We start from the raw sequence: 15198 nt of genomic DNA on the forward strand, positions 1-15198 counted from the left end.
AACTAACAGGGAGCCAATGAAGAGAGGCTAACATCGGAGTTGCTGCTGGTCATGAATGTGAAAAACGCTGTGAAGTGATACTGTTAATTCTGTCAAACACAGACCCAATAAGCATGGCCATGTATTAGCTTTAAAAAAGAAGAGCACAGATGTTTTCATAAGAACATAACTTATACTATGAAAAGATAACACTTTGAAAAAATCTGAAGAAGCAAGCAATGAAAAACTTAATTATCCATGTCTGTTGCATTCTTATAAAATCTAAACAAAATATGTTTCTGCTTCCTGGATGGACACAAAAAATTAGATGGTGGAAAATAACAGCCGACTTAACTAAAGCATAAGTTAAAAGCATAATTTGATTGAAACAAAAACCTGCAGCTGCAGGTAAAGTATGTAAAGACATTGTACAAAAATTGATGTTCAGTTATTTGTTACTCTTAATAAAAGAATGCAGTTAGGGAAAAAATACATTCCACATTTGCAGTTCAGGAGTTTATATAACAGTTGTAAGTCGACTCTATTCATGGGATAGAATGCCTAAATGCATAAGTATGGCATTGATATATCTCTTAGTTCTATATTATAATAGACTATTTGAATCAAATGTATGATTTATATTTCAAACAAACTATCTAAAATATCAAGTTTTGCTTTTGTCATTTCAGTCAAACAACTGAACAAGGAAGCATTAATGAAATTTCTACAATGATCGAATCCTGTGAGGCACATAAGAAAGCTTCAATGAAACCGCTAAAAAATGGCAAAGTGGTGACATCCAGCACTGCTAGTGAAGGGACGGTTAGTGTGAATGAAGAAGAGGATGACGTGGAGTCTACAGCTTCTGGCACTTGTCAAGTCACCTATAGTAATCTGGGTGAGTATATTTCATGTAACCACACTACTGTATAGTTTTTTATTTTTCATACCAGAGCAAGTGAGAATTGAGAATAGCTAAAATATGCATTTCATTGAACAAAGACATTTTGTCACATATGAGTATACAGTATGTACCTTCTCTGTTCATTTGGCATTCTGGTTTTAGCAGTGTCTCTCAGGGAATTTCATATTTTAAATTGAATGTTCACAGCTTTTTTATTCAGAATGTCACTCTAAACATCTCAACTCTTCAAACAATAAAAAAGCCTGATATACATTGAAATTATAATTGAGGAAATGTATTGTACAAGGTAACTAAAGAAAGTGTTAAACCTGCTCCTGGCATGATTAATATTATAAAAGGAAATATTTTTTGAGAAGTTGGTTTGCTTTAAAAAATCATTTATGTTGACAGGTGTATTTAAAAATTGATTTCTGAATTTGAAAAGTAACATAAGCTTGTCAAATGTAATAATTAATAAATTCATAGTAATTCATACAATTGTAATTTAAGCTGTAATTATTAGGCTCCACGTTGATTGTTAGTGGAGTTGATTAGAACTGTTATTTGTATTATTAATGTTGATTAAAGTAAAGTGGGTAAACTTTCAAAGTTTGCAGCTGAAGTCCAATCTGACAGGGTAGTGAATATTAAAAAGGTCTCAAAACAAATATCAAAGACCTGGAGATTTTTCATAAACTAGTTAATCAAACTTGGTGCCACTGCTTTACTTCCAAGTTGTTTACCTTCCTATGGGAAAGACGCAAGGGATACTAGGAGCCTTGGAATCCAAGGATGAAAAGATTTTCTCATCTTGTTAGATTTCCCAACATAAACCTGTAATGTCTAATGCCCAGGAGGGTGTGAGCACTGTGATAACTGTAACTGTATGTGACTTTGTTGTTAACTTGCCATATCTCAGTGATAATATTAATGGACATACATTGCTATCATCCTTTCACATGAATCAGTTTGAAATTGCTTTGTTTTACTGAAGTTTTATGCATGTGTACTATGTATTTTTAAAGTTTTTAATTGTATTTTACTTGCATGCTTGTTACAGCATACTGAGCCTGCACTCAATGAAGAATGCCACACAAAAATTGATTTGAATTTATACAATGCGGTGTAAAGTAAAATTAAATTGAACTCAAATACAAATTGTGTAATGCTGATATACAAGAAGGATACTATTTTGGCATTTTTTGTTGATTTAAAGTTCAATACCAAGTTGCAAACATGTGGGAGAAAAATATAATAAAAAGTTTAGGCTGTATTGTAAAGCCTTTTGAATTTATACAAAGGGATGTTTTGTTCTAACTCTGATACACAAGTGAATTATCATTAGTGTGCAGTTGTCACCTGTTGGTAGAGTATAAACTGTGTGTGACTTAATGTAAAAATCATTACTAAGGGATGATCCTCTTTAACCAAGAATGGTTGAAGAAAACAAAGTTCAAGCTAAATGCGAGTCTACAGAAGTTAATCCATTCGAAATATTTCACTGTAATAAGTGATTCATGTACTCAAGGATATCCATGGTAATTTAAGAGAAATTAAATGAAGACTAAAAACAGGAAGCAAAGTTTTAGAAAACTAAAACAGACTACTGAGTCATGAAGTGGAAGTGGAAAAGATAATGAACTGTAAAAGGAAACAAGTCAATGATACAGTGAAAATGTAATACGTTTTTATTTACATTGACTCCACCTCATCCCACCCAACCCCTGCCAAAGAAGGAAAAGTTTAAATGAAGCAGGTGCTACAGAGATTCCTAGTGTAGGTGGTAAAACCTCAGTCTATACAGGAAATTCTGTATTTGAACAAAAGGAAAAGCTAGCGGAGCCCACACAAAGTACATTTTCTCTTTTGCAGCTATTTGTGAAAGAAAATATAACAGAATTGTCTTACTTGAGCAGTGCAACAATAAGCTGACAAGTTAAAATAATAAAAAGTTGAATGTTTCAGGACAATTGATTAACCAAACAGAGAAATGTGATGGATGGAATTGCCTTCACTTGTTAATAGAATTTTGTGACTAGATTATTCTTTATTTGTCAGAAGGAGGAAAATTAGTGTTTTATAGAAACTCAAGAAATATTAAAACAAACTATTACAGAATTCCCCAGATAAACATCAGAATTGCTTAAAAAAAAAAAGAACATTTTTGACTTGGCTAAACATAAAAGAGCAGTCACGGCAGGCTTATTGCTTGTAGTTATCAAGAAGCTGTAGTTGTGTTTCTTTAAACACTTCTGTTAAATAATTCCTTGGCTGAAAGTATATAATAATAGTGTGTCAGAAAGAATACTGTATGCAGCATTGTTCAAAATGGCTGTCAGATTTGTCTCCATTTTCTCATCCACTATTATTACCCTTATCATGTTTGACAGTTTATCCTATAACTGAACCTGCCTTCTTAATCAGCTTGGTGATTCAGTAGGTCTCTCTTGAAGTGATGTTACTGACACTGCAGCACAAAAAATAATCAGATTGGCTATCACAAAAAAGGTCTGCTCAGTTCTCACTTCTGTAGTTCCTCAGTATTACAAAACCAGTCTAACCTATCATTGATATAGACCCAAAAGTACTTGTAGCAGTGCACCATCTCCAATCCCTGAAAAGTAAGATGTAGAAGCTTTTCTGTGTGGCAAAAATCAATAACAATTTCCTTAGTTTTTCTGATGGTCACAGACAAGCTTCTTTGCACCAAGAAACAAAGTTATCCAACTAACTGCTGTAGTCTCTCTCATTTATCTTTGTCAATACACACCCCATTAATGCAGAATCATCTGAGAGCTTTTGCAAGTGACATGACCTGGTGTTTTATGTATAGTCTGAGATGTACAGATTGATGAGAAAAGGACACAGAACTATTCCTTTTGCAGTTCCATCCATGTCAGAGACTTGATCATCAAGTATAACACACTTCTGTTTGCTGGATAGATAGCTCATTATCCAGGACACCATAGGCTCATCCACCAGCATATCTCTGAAAATACCCCTTAACATAGCTGGATGTAGTGAAGGCACAGGAGAAATCAAAAAACACAGTATTCACAGTGCTGCCAACTTTGTCCAGATGGGAATAAGCCTTGTATAACAGGCAGATACTTGCATTTTCCACTTCAGTCTTGGTCTGATAGCCAGACTGTAGATGATCCATGTGGTCTTTATTAAGAAGAGTCATATATTGTCCAGGACCAGTCTGTCAAAGAGTTTAATGATGTGAGATGTAAGTGCCGCTGGTCTGTAGTCATTAGGTGAAGAGGTGCCTGTCTTCATTGGAACAGAAACAATGCAGGATGTTTTCCACAGCAGTGGTACTTTGTTGAGCTCAAGTACAGACTAAACAGATAGGAAAGGACGCCACAAAGTTGGTCAGAACCAGCCTTACGTATTCAACAAAGGACTCTATCTGGTCCCCAGGCTTTTTCTGTGTGTAGCCCTCTCAGTTGTCTGCTCACTTTCTCTTCGGTTATGGGCAGCCCACACTGATGGTCCATGGTAGAAGTTGTTGTTGCAATAGAGATGGGGTGGGGAGACTAACCATTGCAAGAAAGTGATTATATCCTCCTAAAACATTGTACTGTATAATGATCTCATACATATTTATAAGAATGAATGCCTGAGTGGGAGTAGGTGGCTATTTGATAAACTGGCCATGTCTCCTGCTAGGTTAATTTTGTATATAATAATAAATATTACAGATGTATTACAAATTTCTTTTGTGAAAGTAGCTGATTCAAATGTTTAGGTCTTACTGTTACTTTATTATGTGTACTTATATATTGTCTTTTGCTGTTACTATTTTATAATTGTAACCCTGTATAAACACTATTAATTCTTCCACGATGAAAAATGGCATACAAAAATAAATTGAGCTGAACTAAGTTCATAAAATGGCCCTTGCCACTCTTTCCCCAGTCTAGCATTTGGCCACTTGCTTACATCTTGTGCTGTTAGTTTAGGATGTGGCCTTTCACTGCCCTATGCTTTTGGTTTTGAGATGGATGGATGGTCAAGTTCATTAAATAATCCATCCATCCATCCATTGTCTCCCGCTTATCCGAGGTCGGGTCGCGGGGGCAGCAGCTTGAGCAGAGATGCCCAGACTTCCCTCTCCCCGGCCACTTCTTCTAGCTCTTCCGGGAGAATCCCAAGGCGTTCCCAGGCCAGTCGAGAGACATAGTCCCTCCAGCGTGTCCTGGGTCTTCCCCGGGGCCTCCTCCCGGTTAGACGTGCCCGGAACACCTCACCAGGGAGGCGTCCTGGAGGCATCCTGATCAGATGCCCGAGCCACCTCATCTGACTCCTCTCGATGCGGAGGAGCAGCGGCTCTACTCTGAGCCCCTCCCGGATGACTGAGCTTTTCACCCTATCTTTAAGGGAAAGCCCAGACACCCTGCGGAGGAAACTCATTTCAGCCGCTTGTATTCGCGATCTCGTTCTTTCGGTCACTACCCATAGCTCATGACCATAGGTGAGGGTAGGAACATAGATCGACTGGTAAATTGAGAGCTTCGCCTTGCGGCTCAGCTCCTTTTTCACCACAACAGACCGATGCAGCGCCCGCATTACTGCGGATGCCGCACCGATCCGCCTGTCGATCTCACGCTCCATTCTTCCCTCACTCGTGAACAAGACCCCGAGACACTTGAACTCCTCCACTTGGGGCAGGATCTCGCTACCAACCCTGAGAGGGCACTCCACCCTTTTCTGGCTGAGGACCATGGTCTCGGATTTGGAGGTGCTGATTCTCATCCCAGCCGCTTCACACTCGGCTGCGAACCGATCCAGAGAGAGCTGAAGATCACGGCCTGATGAAGCAAACAGGACAACATCATCTGCAAAAAGCAGTGACCCAATCCTGAGCCCACCAAACCAGACCCTCTCAACGCCCTGGCTGCGCCTAGAAATTCTGTCCATAAAAGTTATGAACAGAATCGGTGACAAAGGGCAGCCCTGGCGGAGTCCAACTCTCACTGGAAATGGGTTCGACTTACTGCCGGCAATGCGGACCAAGCTCTGGCACCGATTGTACAGGGACTGAACAGCCCTTATCAGGGGGGCCGGTACCCCATACTCTCGGAGTACCCCCCACAGGATTCCCCGAGGGACACGGTCGAATGCCTTTTCCAAGTCCACAAAACACATGTAGACTGGTTGGGCAAACTCCCATGCACCCTCCAGGACCCTGCTAAGGGTATAGAGCTGGTCCACTGTTCCGCGACCAGGACGAAAACCACACTGTTCCTCCTGAATCCGAGGCTCGACTATCCGACGGACCCTCCTCTCCAGGACCCCTGAATAGACTTTTCCAGGGAGGCTGAGGAGTGTGATCCCTTTGTAGTTGGAACACACCCTCCGATCCCCCTTCTTAAAGAGGGGGACCACCACCCCGGTCTGCCAATCCAGAGGCACTGTCCCTGATGTCCATGCGATGTTCCAGAAGCGTGTCAGCCAAAACAGTCCTACAACATCCAGAGCCTTGAGGAACTCCGGGCGTATCTCATCCACCCCTGGGGCCCTGCCACCAAGGAGTTTTTTGACCACCTCGGTGACCTCAGTCCCAGAGATGGGGGAGCCCACCTCTGAGTCCCCAGGCTCTGCTTCCTCATTGGAAGGCATGTTAATGGGATTGAGGAGGTCTTCGAAGTATTCCCCCCACCGACCCACAACGTCCCGAGTCGAGGTCAGCAGCGCACCATCCCCACCATATACAGTGTTGACACTGCACTGCTTCCCCTTCCTGAGACGCCGGATGGTGGACCAGAATCTCCTCGAAGCCGTCCGAAAGTCGTTCTCCATGGCCTCCCCAAACTCCTCCCACGCCCGAGTTTTTGCCTCAGCAACCACCAAAGCCGCATTCCGCTTGGCCTGCCGGTACCTATCAGCTGCCTCCGGGGTCCCACAGGACAAAAGGGTCCCGTAGGACTCCTTCTTCAGCTTGACGGCATCCTTCACCGCCGGTGTCCACCAACGGGTTCGGGGATTGCCGCCACGACAGGCACCGACCACCTTACGGCCACAGCTCCGGTCAGCTGCCTCAACAATAGAGGCACGGAACATGGCCCATTCGGACTCAATGTCCCCCACCCCCCTCGGGATGTGGTCGAAGTTCTGCCGGAGGTGGGAGTTGAAGCTACTTCTGACAGGGGGCTCTGCCAGACATTCCCAGCAGACCCTCACAACACGTTTGGGCCTACCACGCCTGACCGGCATCCTCCCCCACCATCGAAGCCAACTCACCACCAGGTGGTGATCAGTTGACAGCTCCGCCCCTCTCTTCACCCGAGTGTCCAAGACATGTGGCCGCAAGTCCGACGACACGAGCACAAAGTCGATCATCGAACTGAGGCCTAGGGTGTCCTGGTGCCAAGTGCACATATGAACACCCCTATGCTTGAACATGGTGTTCGTTATGGACAATCCGTGACGAGCACAGAAGTCCAATAACAAAACACCGCTCGGGTTCAGATTGGGGGGGCCATTCCTCCCAATCACGCCCTTCCAGGTCTCACTGTCATTGCCCACGTGAGCATTGAAGTCTCCCAGCAGAACGAGGGAGTCCCCAGAAGGTATGCCCTCTAGCACCCCCTCCAGGGACTCCAAAAAGGGTGGGTACTCTGAACTGCTGTTCGGTGCATACGCACAAACAACAGTTAGGACCCGTCCCCCCACCCGAAGGCGAAGGGAGGCTACCCTCTCGTCCACCGGGGTAAACCCCAATGTACAGGCTCCAAGTTGGGGGGCAATAAGTATACCCACACCTGCTCGGCGCCTCTCACCGGGGGCAACTCCAGAGTGGTACAGAGTCCAGCCCCTCTCAAGGAGATTGGTTCCAGAGTCCAAGCTGTGCGTCGAGGTGAGTCCGACTATATCTAGCCGGAACCTCTCAACTTCGCGCACTAGCTCAGGCTCCTTCCCCTTCAGAGAGGTGACATTCCACGTCCCAAGAGCCAGTTTCTGTAGCCGAGGATCGGACCGCCAAGGTCCCCGCCTTCGGCCACCACCCAACTCACACTGCACCCGACCTCCTTGGCCCCTCCCATAGGTGGTGAGCCCATGGGAAGTCATTAAATAATGGTTCAAGAAAATTAAGCAACTCAAGATTTAAACCTGTTACCTTGTGATGCTTGGTACTAAAATCTTGTGTTGCTGTGATTAAACCTTAAGGATTTTCCAGTATGCAGTGGCCTAGAAATATCACCATTCTTTTATGTCTCATCATCTTCTAAATGCATAGTAAAACATGTCTGTGAAAATACTGAAGTAGGAAAGCTCAAAATTTTATGCGCATACATTTCCTGTTCCTCAGAAAATGTTAAGTAAAAATAGGTTTTTGAACATAGCAGTTTTTTCAATAGAAAAGTCCCCTTTTTATTATTTGTACACTTGCTCTGGAAGATGTGTAATTACAATGGTGTTTGATGGTAAAAAATATATGACCCACACCTATTGTAGTGGTGCATTTTCATTTAAGCATCAGGGCTTTAGATCATGAGATCATACTTTACATTTTCCCCTAGCAAGCCTGTCACCACCAGCTGTCTGTCACAGAGAGTGTTATGTGTGACATGAAAGGAATGCATGAATCACAGTTGGGACATGCATAGCTAACTGGAGTCCCTTTGACTGACGGTAATGTTTAAAGTTGTGGTGATGTAAGGTTGCAGTTTGACTTAGGGTGGTCACAGCTATGTACAGCTGATAGGTCTGTCAAAGCAGAATAGATATGGTTAGTAACTGATATAACAACATTCTAAAACCTGCTTAATCCAATTCAAGGATGCATCTGAATTTGAATCCGTTGCATGGCTTTTTTTCTGTTTTTATTTTCCTACCCTCTATGCAGTGTAATATCCTCTTCAAAAAAAAAAAAAGTCTTATTTGGCTAGTCAATTAAAAGTAATGAAGTAAACGGTGCTCTTATACTGTTTCAATCACATAGTGAAAGCAGATCGTGAGTTCTGACATGGTTGAGTTTTCCATGTAATTACAGGTTTATAAACTAGATATAGATACTTTATTAATCCCAAGGGGAAATTCATATACTTTTTCATATACATTACAGAAGCTCAAGGAAAAAAAAATATACTGTATATGTGTGTGTATATATATATATATATATATATATATATATATATATATATATATATATATACAAAAAAATAAAATATATATAATATTTTACTTTTTTTATATATATAGATATAAACAATATAACATATATACAATATATATATGTTTATATATTGTATGTATAAGTATATATATTTACCACTGTCATTTTGCAGTGAGGTGTGTTCCCTAGTTTGTTTATTTTCCCTTTCTGTCTCTTTTTATTGTAAAGTATTATCTTTCTGATGTTTTTATTATGTAATTTTTTTGTTACTATTAATTCTGTTTATTTCCTGTCTATGTGATATGTGTTCTCATTGTTCCTTGTGGGTGGAATCCAAGGAGGTGGGGCCACTCTGACGTTTCTGTATTCTGTACCATGTTTAAAGCTGGGATGCAACCACTAGGGTATGCTAATTTGTTTTTGATTACATTCTGGTTAGCCAGTCAACATGGTTTGAAAAAATAAACAAATATAATTAAGAGGTCTTTTGCCAGCTACATGTGTGTGAAGTGTTGAATTAAAAATAAAAAAGACACCTATATCTAGAGATCATGGCTATTACAAAGATTCTACCACACTTTTTGCCTTAAAACATAATAAATTGTATAATGATTATCAAAGTAATACATTTTAATATATGTATGTTTTGAGTATTAGGTTGCTTTAGACAGGAATACAAAAATTATCTTTAAAAAAAAAAAAAAAAAAAAACTTTAATTTGAACCAAAATATGTACATTTAACCGAATGCCTTCATTTAAGGATGCATTATTTAGGTTAACGTTTAAGTAGATTTTAGCATGTTACAGATCAGGTTTTTACTCTCTATACTATATGTTATAGAATCTTTAACAATGAGCCCTATTGTAGACACCTTTACAGGTAGTCAAATACCACATCACTGATGCAGTGATGAATGGCTGTTTGTCCAGGTATACTGTAATATATTGAGAACTCAGTTTTCTCATCTTTTGTATAGTCCATTGGTAGGTGAGAATTGCTTCTGTGTTTGACCTGATATTCAATACTTGAGTTGACAAGGCCAGTTTGAATGGTAGGCAAGCTCCTAGACGCACACGTTCTGTTCTATTTTTATCAAATGCTCTACATTTGGCTTCACTAATAAACTGACTACAGTAAATTGTTTTTCATTACTTCCTTCAGTACGACGGTGTTATACTGTGTTAGCCATTGTGGATGTAAAGAGAAGTCAAGTAAAATGACACTTAGGTTTTTTATTGGCTAAGTAAAAAGATTACAATATGCAAGCTTTCGAGGCAACTTCGCCCCTTTCTTCTTGCCTGAAATCGGACAGCGTTACAACTTCATTTGAATATAATTAGCAGAATGTAAAAACAGGTAATCAGATGCAGCATTTATTTTTTAACCAATTCATTTGTGGTCAGTATCACAAAGTACAGCCCTAATATTCTTTAGTTCATTTGCCACATCTCTTACAGCATCCACTATTGCATTTTGTGACTCAGAACAGCGTCCATCTATACACAGCCAGATGGTCGCCAAGCAGTTTCTGAGCCAGAGGTGTGTGTGCAACCAGAGCCCGATGAAGGGGTATGGCACAGCAACACAATCACCGCCTGACCATCACACGGGGGTCACGTTTTGTAATATTGTGTGAAACAGAATAAACAAACGGCGGGCTGTGTCTCACATTTACCCGTCAACTGTGATATCTGACCACTTTTTTTTTTTTTTTTTTCGGGCACTGCGCGATTTTGTGAACTTGAACTTTCGAGTGCCAATGCCACACTTTTGTTGCTTATATCACCACTTAATCCAAAAAATAGTAAGTTTTTCTTTGCCTCCACTTTGCATACAGTGAAATTCCTTTTTTTCTTGTGCTTTGGCCTTTGTCTTTTCATAAAACATAACTGGCTATTTATGTTGATGTGCATATTCACAGAGGTGAAATTCTGGGAGGAGTCCAGATGAGGCAGCAGTCATGTGCATGTGCGTTACTTTTCACATTGACCAGGATTTATGGAGCAAAAATACATGGAAGTTGACTTACACATGGTTTTGTGCATCTGAATTTTTTTGTGTGTATGCACACTTACACTTTTGTCTGTACGCCATGTTTCAGTGTGAATTCTACACATGGCGTTATGCATGAGGCCCCAGATGTTTTGCTCCTTTATGACAGAAAAGAGAGGGTGCAGGAGTGTGCAAGCGAAATTGGAGCGGGCTTGAGAGAGAGAAAGCAAGCAACTGGGAGAAGAGCCTCTGAGGAAGAGTGTGTGGCCAACACTTGGTGGGGTGCAGTTGGAAGCTGTCTCTCCAGCTGAGCAGTTCCGAGGAGCAGGAGCGACTAGGAAGGTGAACTGCTCATCGCGTAAGGCTTGGAAGACAGTGGGGGTCGAGGAGGCTTTGGGAGGAGATCCCCACCGTGAGCGCGTGGCCGTTGGGGAGGGAGCCTGTATATAGCCATAGGACGGAGGGCAACCAGACCTGTGGAAGGTCTGCTGCACCCGCTAATAGGGTGACTACTTTGCTGCTGAGAGAAAAGCAAAGTAGCCGCCAATTCATCTGTTTTTATTGATTATTTATTTATGAACTTTGGGCACTGCACTATTTATTTGAACACTGTTTTGATTTTTATTTAATAAAAGCACTGGTCACTTTTGCACCTTTCCCTTGCTTCATGTGGTGTCTTCATTTGTCCAGCTCATCCGGTTACGTTATTGACGGTGTCTGGTTCAGGAGGCTCCCAAAACTGGAAGAGAGAGCATGGAGCAGGACCTGCACCATTACAAAACTTTGTCTCCCACAGAGTATTTTTCATCTGACTTTGTAGTTACAGTTTGTGTGTGTGTGTGTATAATATACATATATATAATGTATACAGTGTTTTAGGGAGACCGGACATTCTGATTAAAGTCCCAATTTGAGTTTCCAAAATTAATTTTTTTCTTTGTCCTGTATTTTTGATGTTGTCAGTTCTGTATTGCATTACATTATGTTACACTGCACATGATTTTGCTTGCATTGCCTTGCTAACTGTTCCATGTATTTAATTGTCAATCTTATCAGTTCTCCACAAAACAGACAGGATATAATCAATCAGATGTCAACCCTTTAGGAAGCTCACACCCTGCCAAAGATCAATTCAACTGAAACATGTCCTTGAAAAATGAAACAGAAACATCCAACACCTCCAACTCAAAAATAACATTTTTCAGTTCTGCCTTTTGTAAAGTATAGTGCACCCCTCAGTGTTTTTTCTTAGTAATAATTCTCACTTGTTTTGATAAAGAAATAGAATTTGTAGTTAGTAGTTTGCAGACTTCATTTCTTTTGTTGTTTTTGTTGGTGCATAACTTGTCTGCAGTGCACTAAAAAGACCCATATAGTTTGACAGGCCTTCTTTTAGTTCTGTATAGTTATGGTCTGTGCAGACAGAGTAGATGTAGGTATGAGAGAAACCAGCAGCGGCAAGATCTCCATATCAGTTATGCTCATGTTTAACAGACATTTGTACTGTATATGTTTGTGTCATTGAGCTATGACTTTTGTCTGTTAAATAATAAGACTCAGTAAGTAAGAGTCAAAGTATGAAAGAGCTAGAGAAAGGCCACATGGTGTGTATCTGCAGCAGGAACCAAAATGAAATTCCATTCAACAGTGGAAAATAAAATGAAAACTGTTGGGCTATAATGCCTTCATCAGATCCTTGACAGTCCAAACCATTTAATCTCTTAACGTGGAATTCAGTTTCACCCCATTTATTACAAAATGTATGTTTAAATAAATACCTAAAATAAAACTTAAGAACATTCCACAGTAGTTTTTTTAGCAAAGGTGCCAGTTCCTGTTACAGAGGTTTCTCATTTGTTCTTGGATTATTTTGGTGACTGAAATAAATTATATGCTACCACTCTTTAGTTCAGGTTATTGTTAAAATCAAACATTCAGAAATTCTAGCCAGTTTAGTTTCACAGTGAATTGAATAAAAAGGTAATATTTGTCGGGTTTGCTTCCCGGGACCTCCCTGCGTGGAGTTTGCATGTTCTCCCCGTGTCTGCGTGGGTTTCCTCTGGGTACTCCGGTTTCCTCCCACAGTCCAAAGACATGCAGGTTAGGTGCATTGGCGATTCTAAATTGTCCCTGGTGTGTGGTGTGTGTGTGTGTGTGTGTGTGTGTGTGTGTGTGTGTGTGTGTGTGTGTGTACCCTGTGGTGGGCAGGCGCCCTGCCCGGGGTTTGTTTCCTGCCTTGCGCCGTGTGTTGGCTGGGATTGGCTCCAGCAGACCCCCGTGACCCTGTAGTTAGGATATAGCGGGAGAAATGATGGATGGATGGTAATATTTGTTTAAATATGAAACATTAATAAGAGTAAACATTATTTTAAGCAAATGTATTAGCAAAGTGAGTGTGTGGTGTGTTTTTTTTTTGTATACAGCTTATCTGTTCGATCATCCATCTATTCTGTTTGGTCCTTAATGTACTCTTAGGCTTGTAGAGCGTCATAGGCTTTTACAGCAATGCTGAGTGCATGGCAGGTTACTGCATTCAATAGACCAGTGTGGTTTGTCAAGATCTTGTAATTGTACATATACAGTTTTTTTTATGCTACTTTTTTTTTCTTTTTTTTTTTTTGTTCTTTGTTTCGCCTTATACAATTTCTTGTATTAGGAATTTGGTAGTTTTCGCATACCCCTTGGGGTCAGAGCGCAGGGTCAGCCATTGTACAGCGCCCCTGGAGCAATTACAGGTTAAGGGCCTTGCTCAAGGGCCCAGCAGAGCAGGATCTCTTTTGGCAGTGACGGGGATTTGAACCGGCAACCTTCGGAATACCAGCGCAGATCCTTAGCCTCAGAGCCACCAATGACCAGTGACACTACAGAACTTTTAAAAAGGATGTCAGAGGTGATCAAAAATGATCTTTGTCGGTTTCTCACTGTGTTTAGAGTACTTTCTTTGTAACGTCTATCCAGGACAGATGCTCCTTTCCACTGAAATGAGTAAATTGAAATTCTTTGTGTGTGTGTGCGTGTGTGTAAAAAGTGCAGGCAGGCAGAGTTAAGTGAAGTAAAATGGTTGCCAGGGAGACTGCGTAACAAGTCTGCTGAGAGTTTATGTGCTTGGCTTACAGAACATATCTTGCATTGCTGGCATGCTTTTTACTAGGTTGAGCCTAGGGTTTGAAGTTGCATCTATACCTGTTGATACTGGTTTCTGTTTTATTTTTAACCACAGCAAAAAGGATTTGTTACTGATACACTTCTGTGATTTCTGGGAAAACTCTGTGAAGAGGTCTGGCAGCATTGCATTACTCCTCCCTGGAGCTTGTTTTTTTTTTTTTTTTTTGTTTAAACATCTTGCAGTCAAAGTCCTAGCAGAATATGAATTATTAGGAGTGCATCGACTTTGTCTTCAGTACTATAAGTTATCAGTTACTTACTTTCCTGTAAATAATGGCTCAGATGGTCTCCCTAAAACATGACATTTTTTGTACATGTGAAGATGAGATTTGACTGAGTATACAGTTTTGTCCTAGGGGGCATTTTCTGTGGCTTATATAAGGTACTTAGGTCCTTTGTACTTTCAGTGCGGAGGTTGTTGTTTCTTTTAGCTTATCCATCCAACAATCCATTGTCTGAACCCATTTTTTCCATTCCAGAAACACAAATTATTTTTGTACTTAACAATAATGAAATGCTTACATTCATGATGCTTCAGATATACCATACCATACCATACCATTTTTATTTGTTAAGCGCTTAAAAACACAGCATTACAACTGACCGAAGCGCTGTACAGTTAAAACAAGCAAGACTAAAAGCAAAATATTCAAAACAAACATTAAGAGAGAATTAAAACAGAGACACTAAAAAAACAGGTCAGGGGACCCAATAAAACAGAGAAATAGCAAAAAGCAAGTGGGAATAAGACCGGTTAAGAATTAAAAGCCAATGTGAAGAAGTGCGTTTTTAGGTGTGATTTGAATGTGGCGACTGTAGTGGCTTGCCTAACCACTAAAGGTAAGGAGTTCCAGAGCTTGGGTGCACAGACAGAAAAAGCCCTTTCACCACGAGCTTTAAAATGTGCCTTGGGAACGGTTAGGAGCAGCTGATCTGCAGATCTAAGAACACGAGGGGGATTGTGACGATGGAGCAAGACACTCAAGTAGGCAGGGGCTAGACCATTTAGTGCCTTATAGGTTAAGAGGAGT

General features: G+C 40.8%; 1 protein-coding gene across 2 annotated transcripts in view; it reads left to right on the plus strand.

Annotated features, from left to right (window-relative positions):
- peak1 (pseudopodium-enriched atypical kinase 1) overlaps positions 1-15198 on the plus strand; it is a 137064-nt gene that overhangs the window by 102771 nt on the left and 19095 nt on the right. For both annotated transcript variants that reach the window (XM_051920306.1, XM_051920307.1), the window contains one exon: positions 669-877. In XM_051920306.1, coding sequence (XP_051776266.1) covers positions 669-877 — 209 coding nt within the window. The remainder of the gene's footprint in view (positions 1-668; positions 878-15198) is intronic.

Source organism: Erpetoichthys calabaricus, chromosome 17 (genome assembly GCF_900747795.2).
Source record: "Erpetoichthys calabaricus chromosome 17, fErpCal1.3, whole genome shotgun sequence".
In the NCBI taxonomy this organism is placed as follows: domain Eukaryota; kingdom Metazoa; phylum Chordata; class Cladistia; order Polypteriformes; family Polypteridae; genus Erpetoichthys; species Erpetoichthys calabaricus.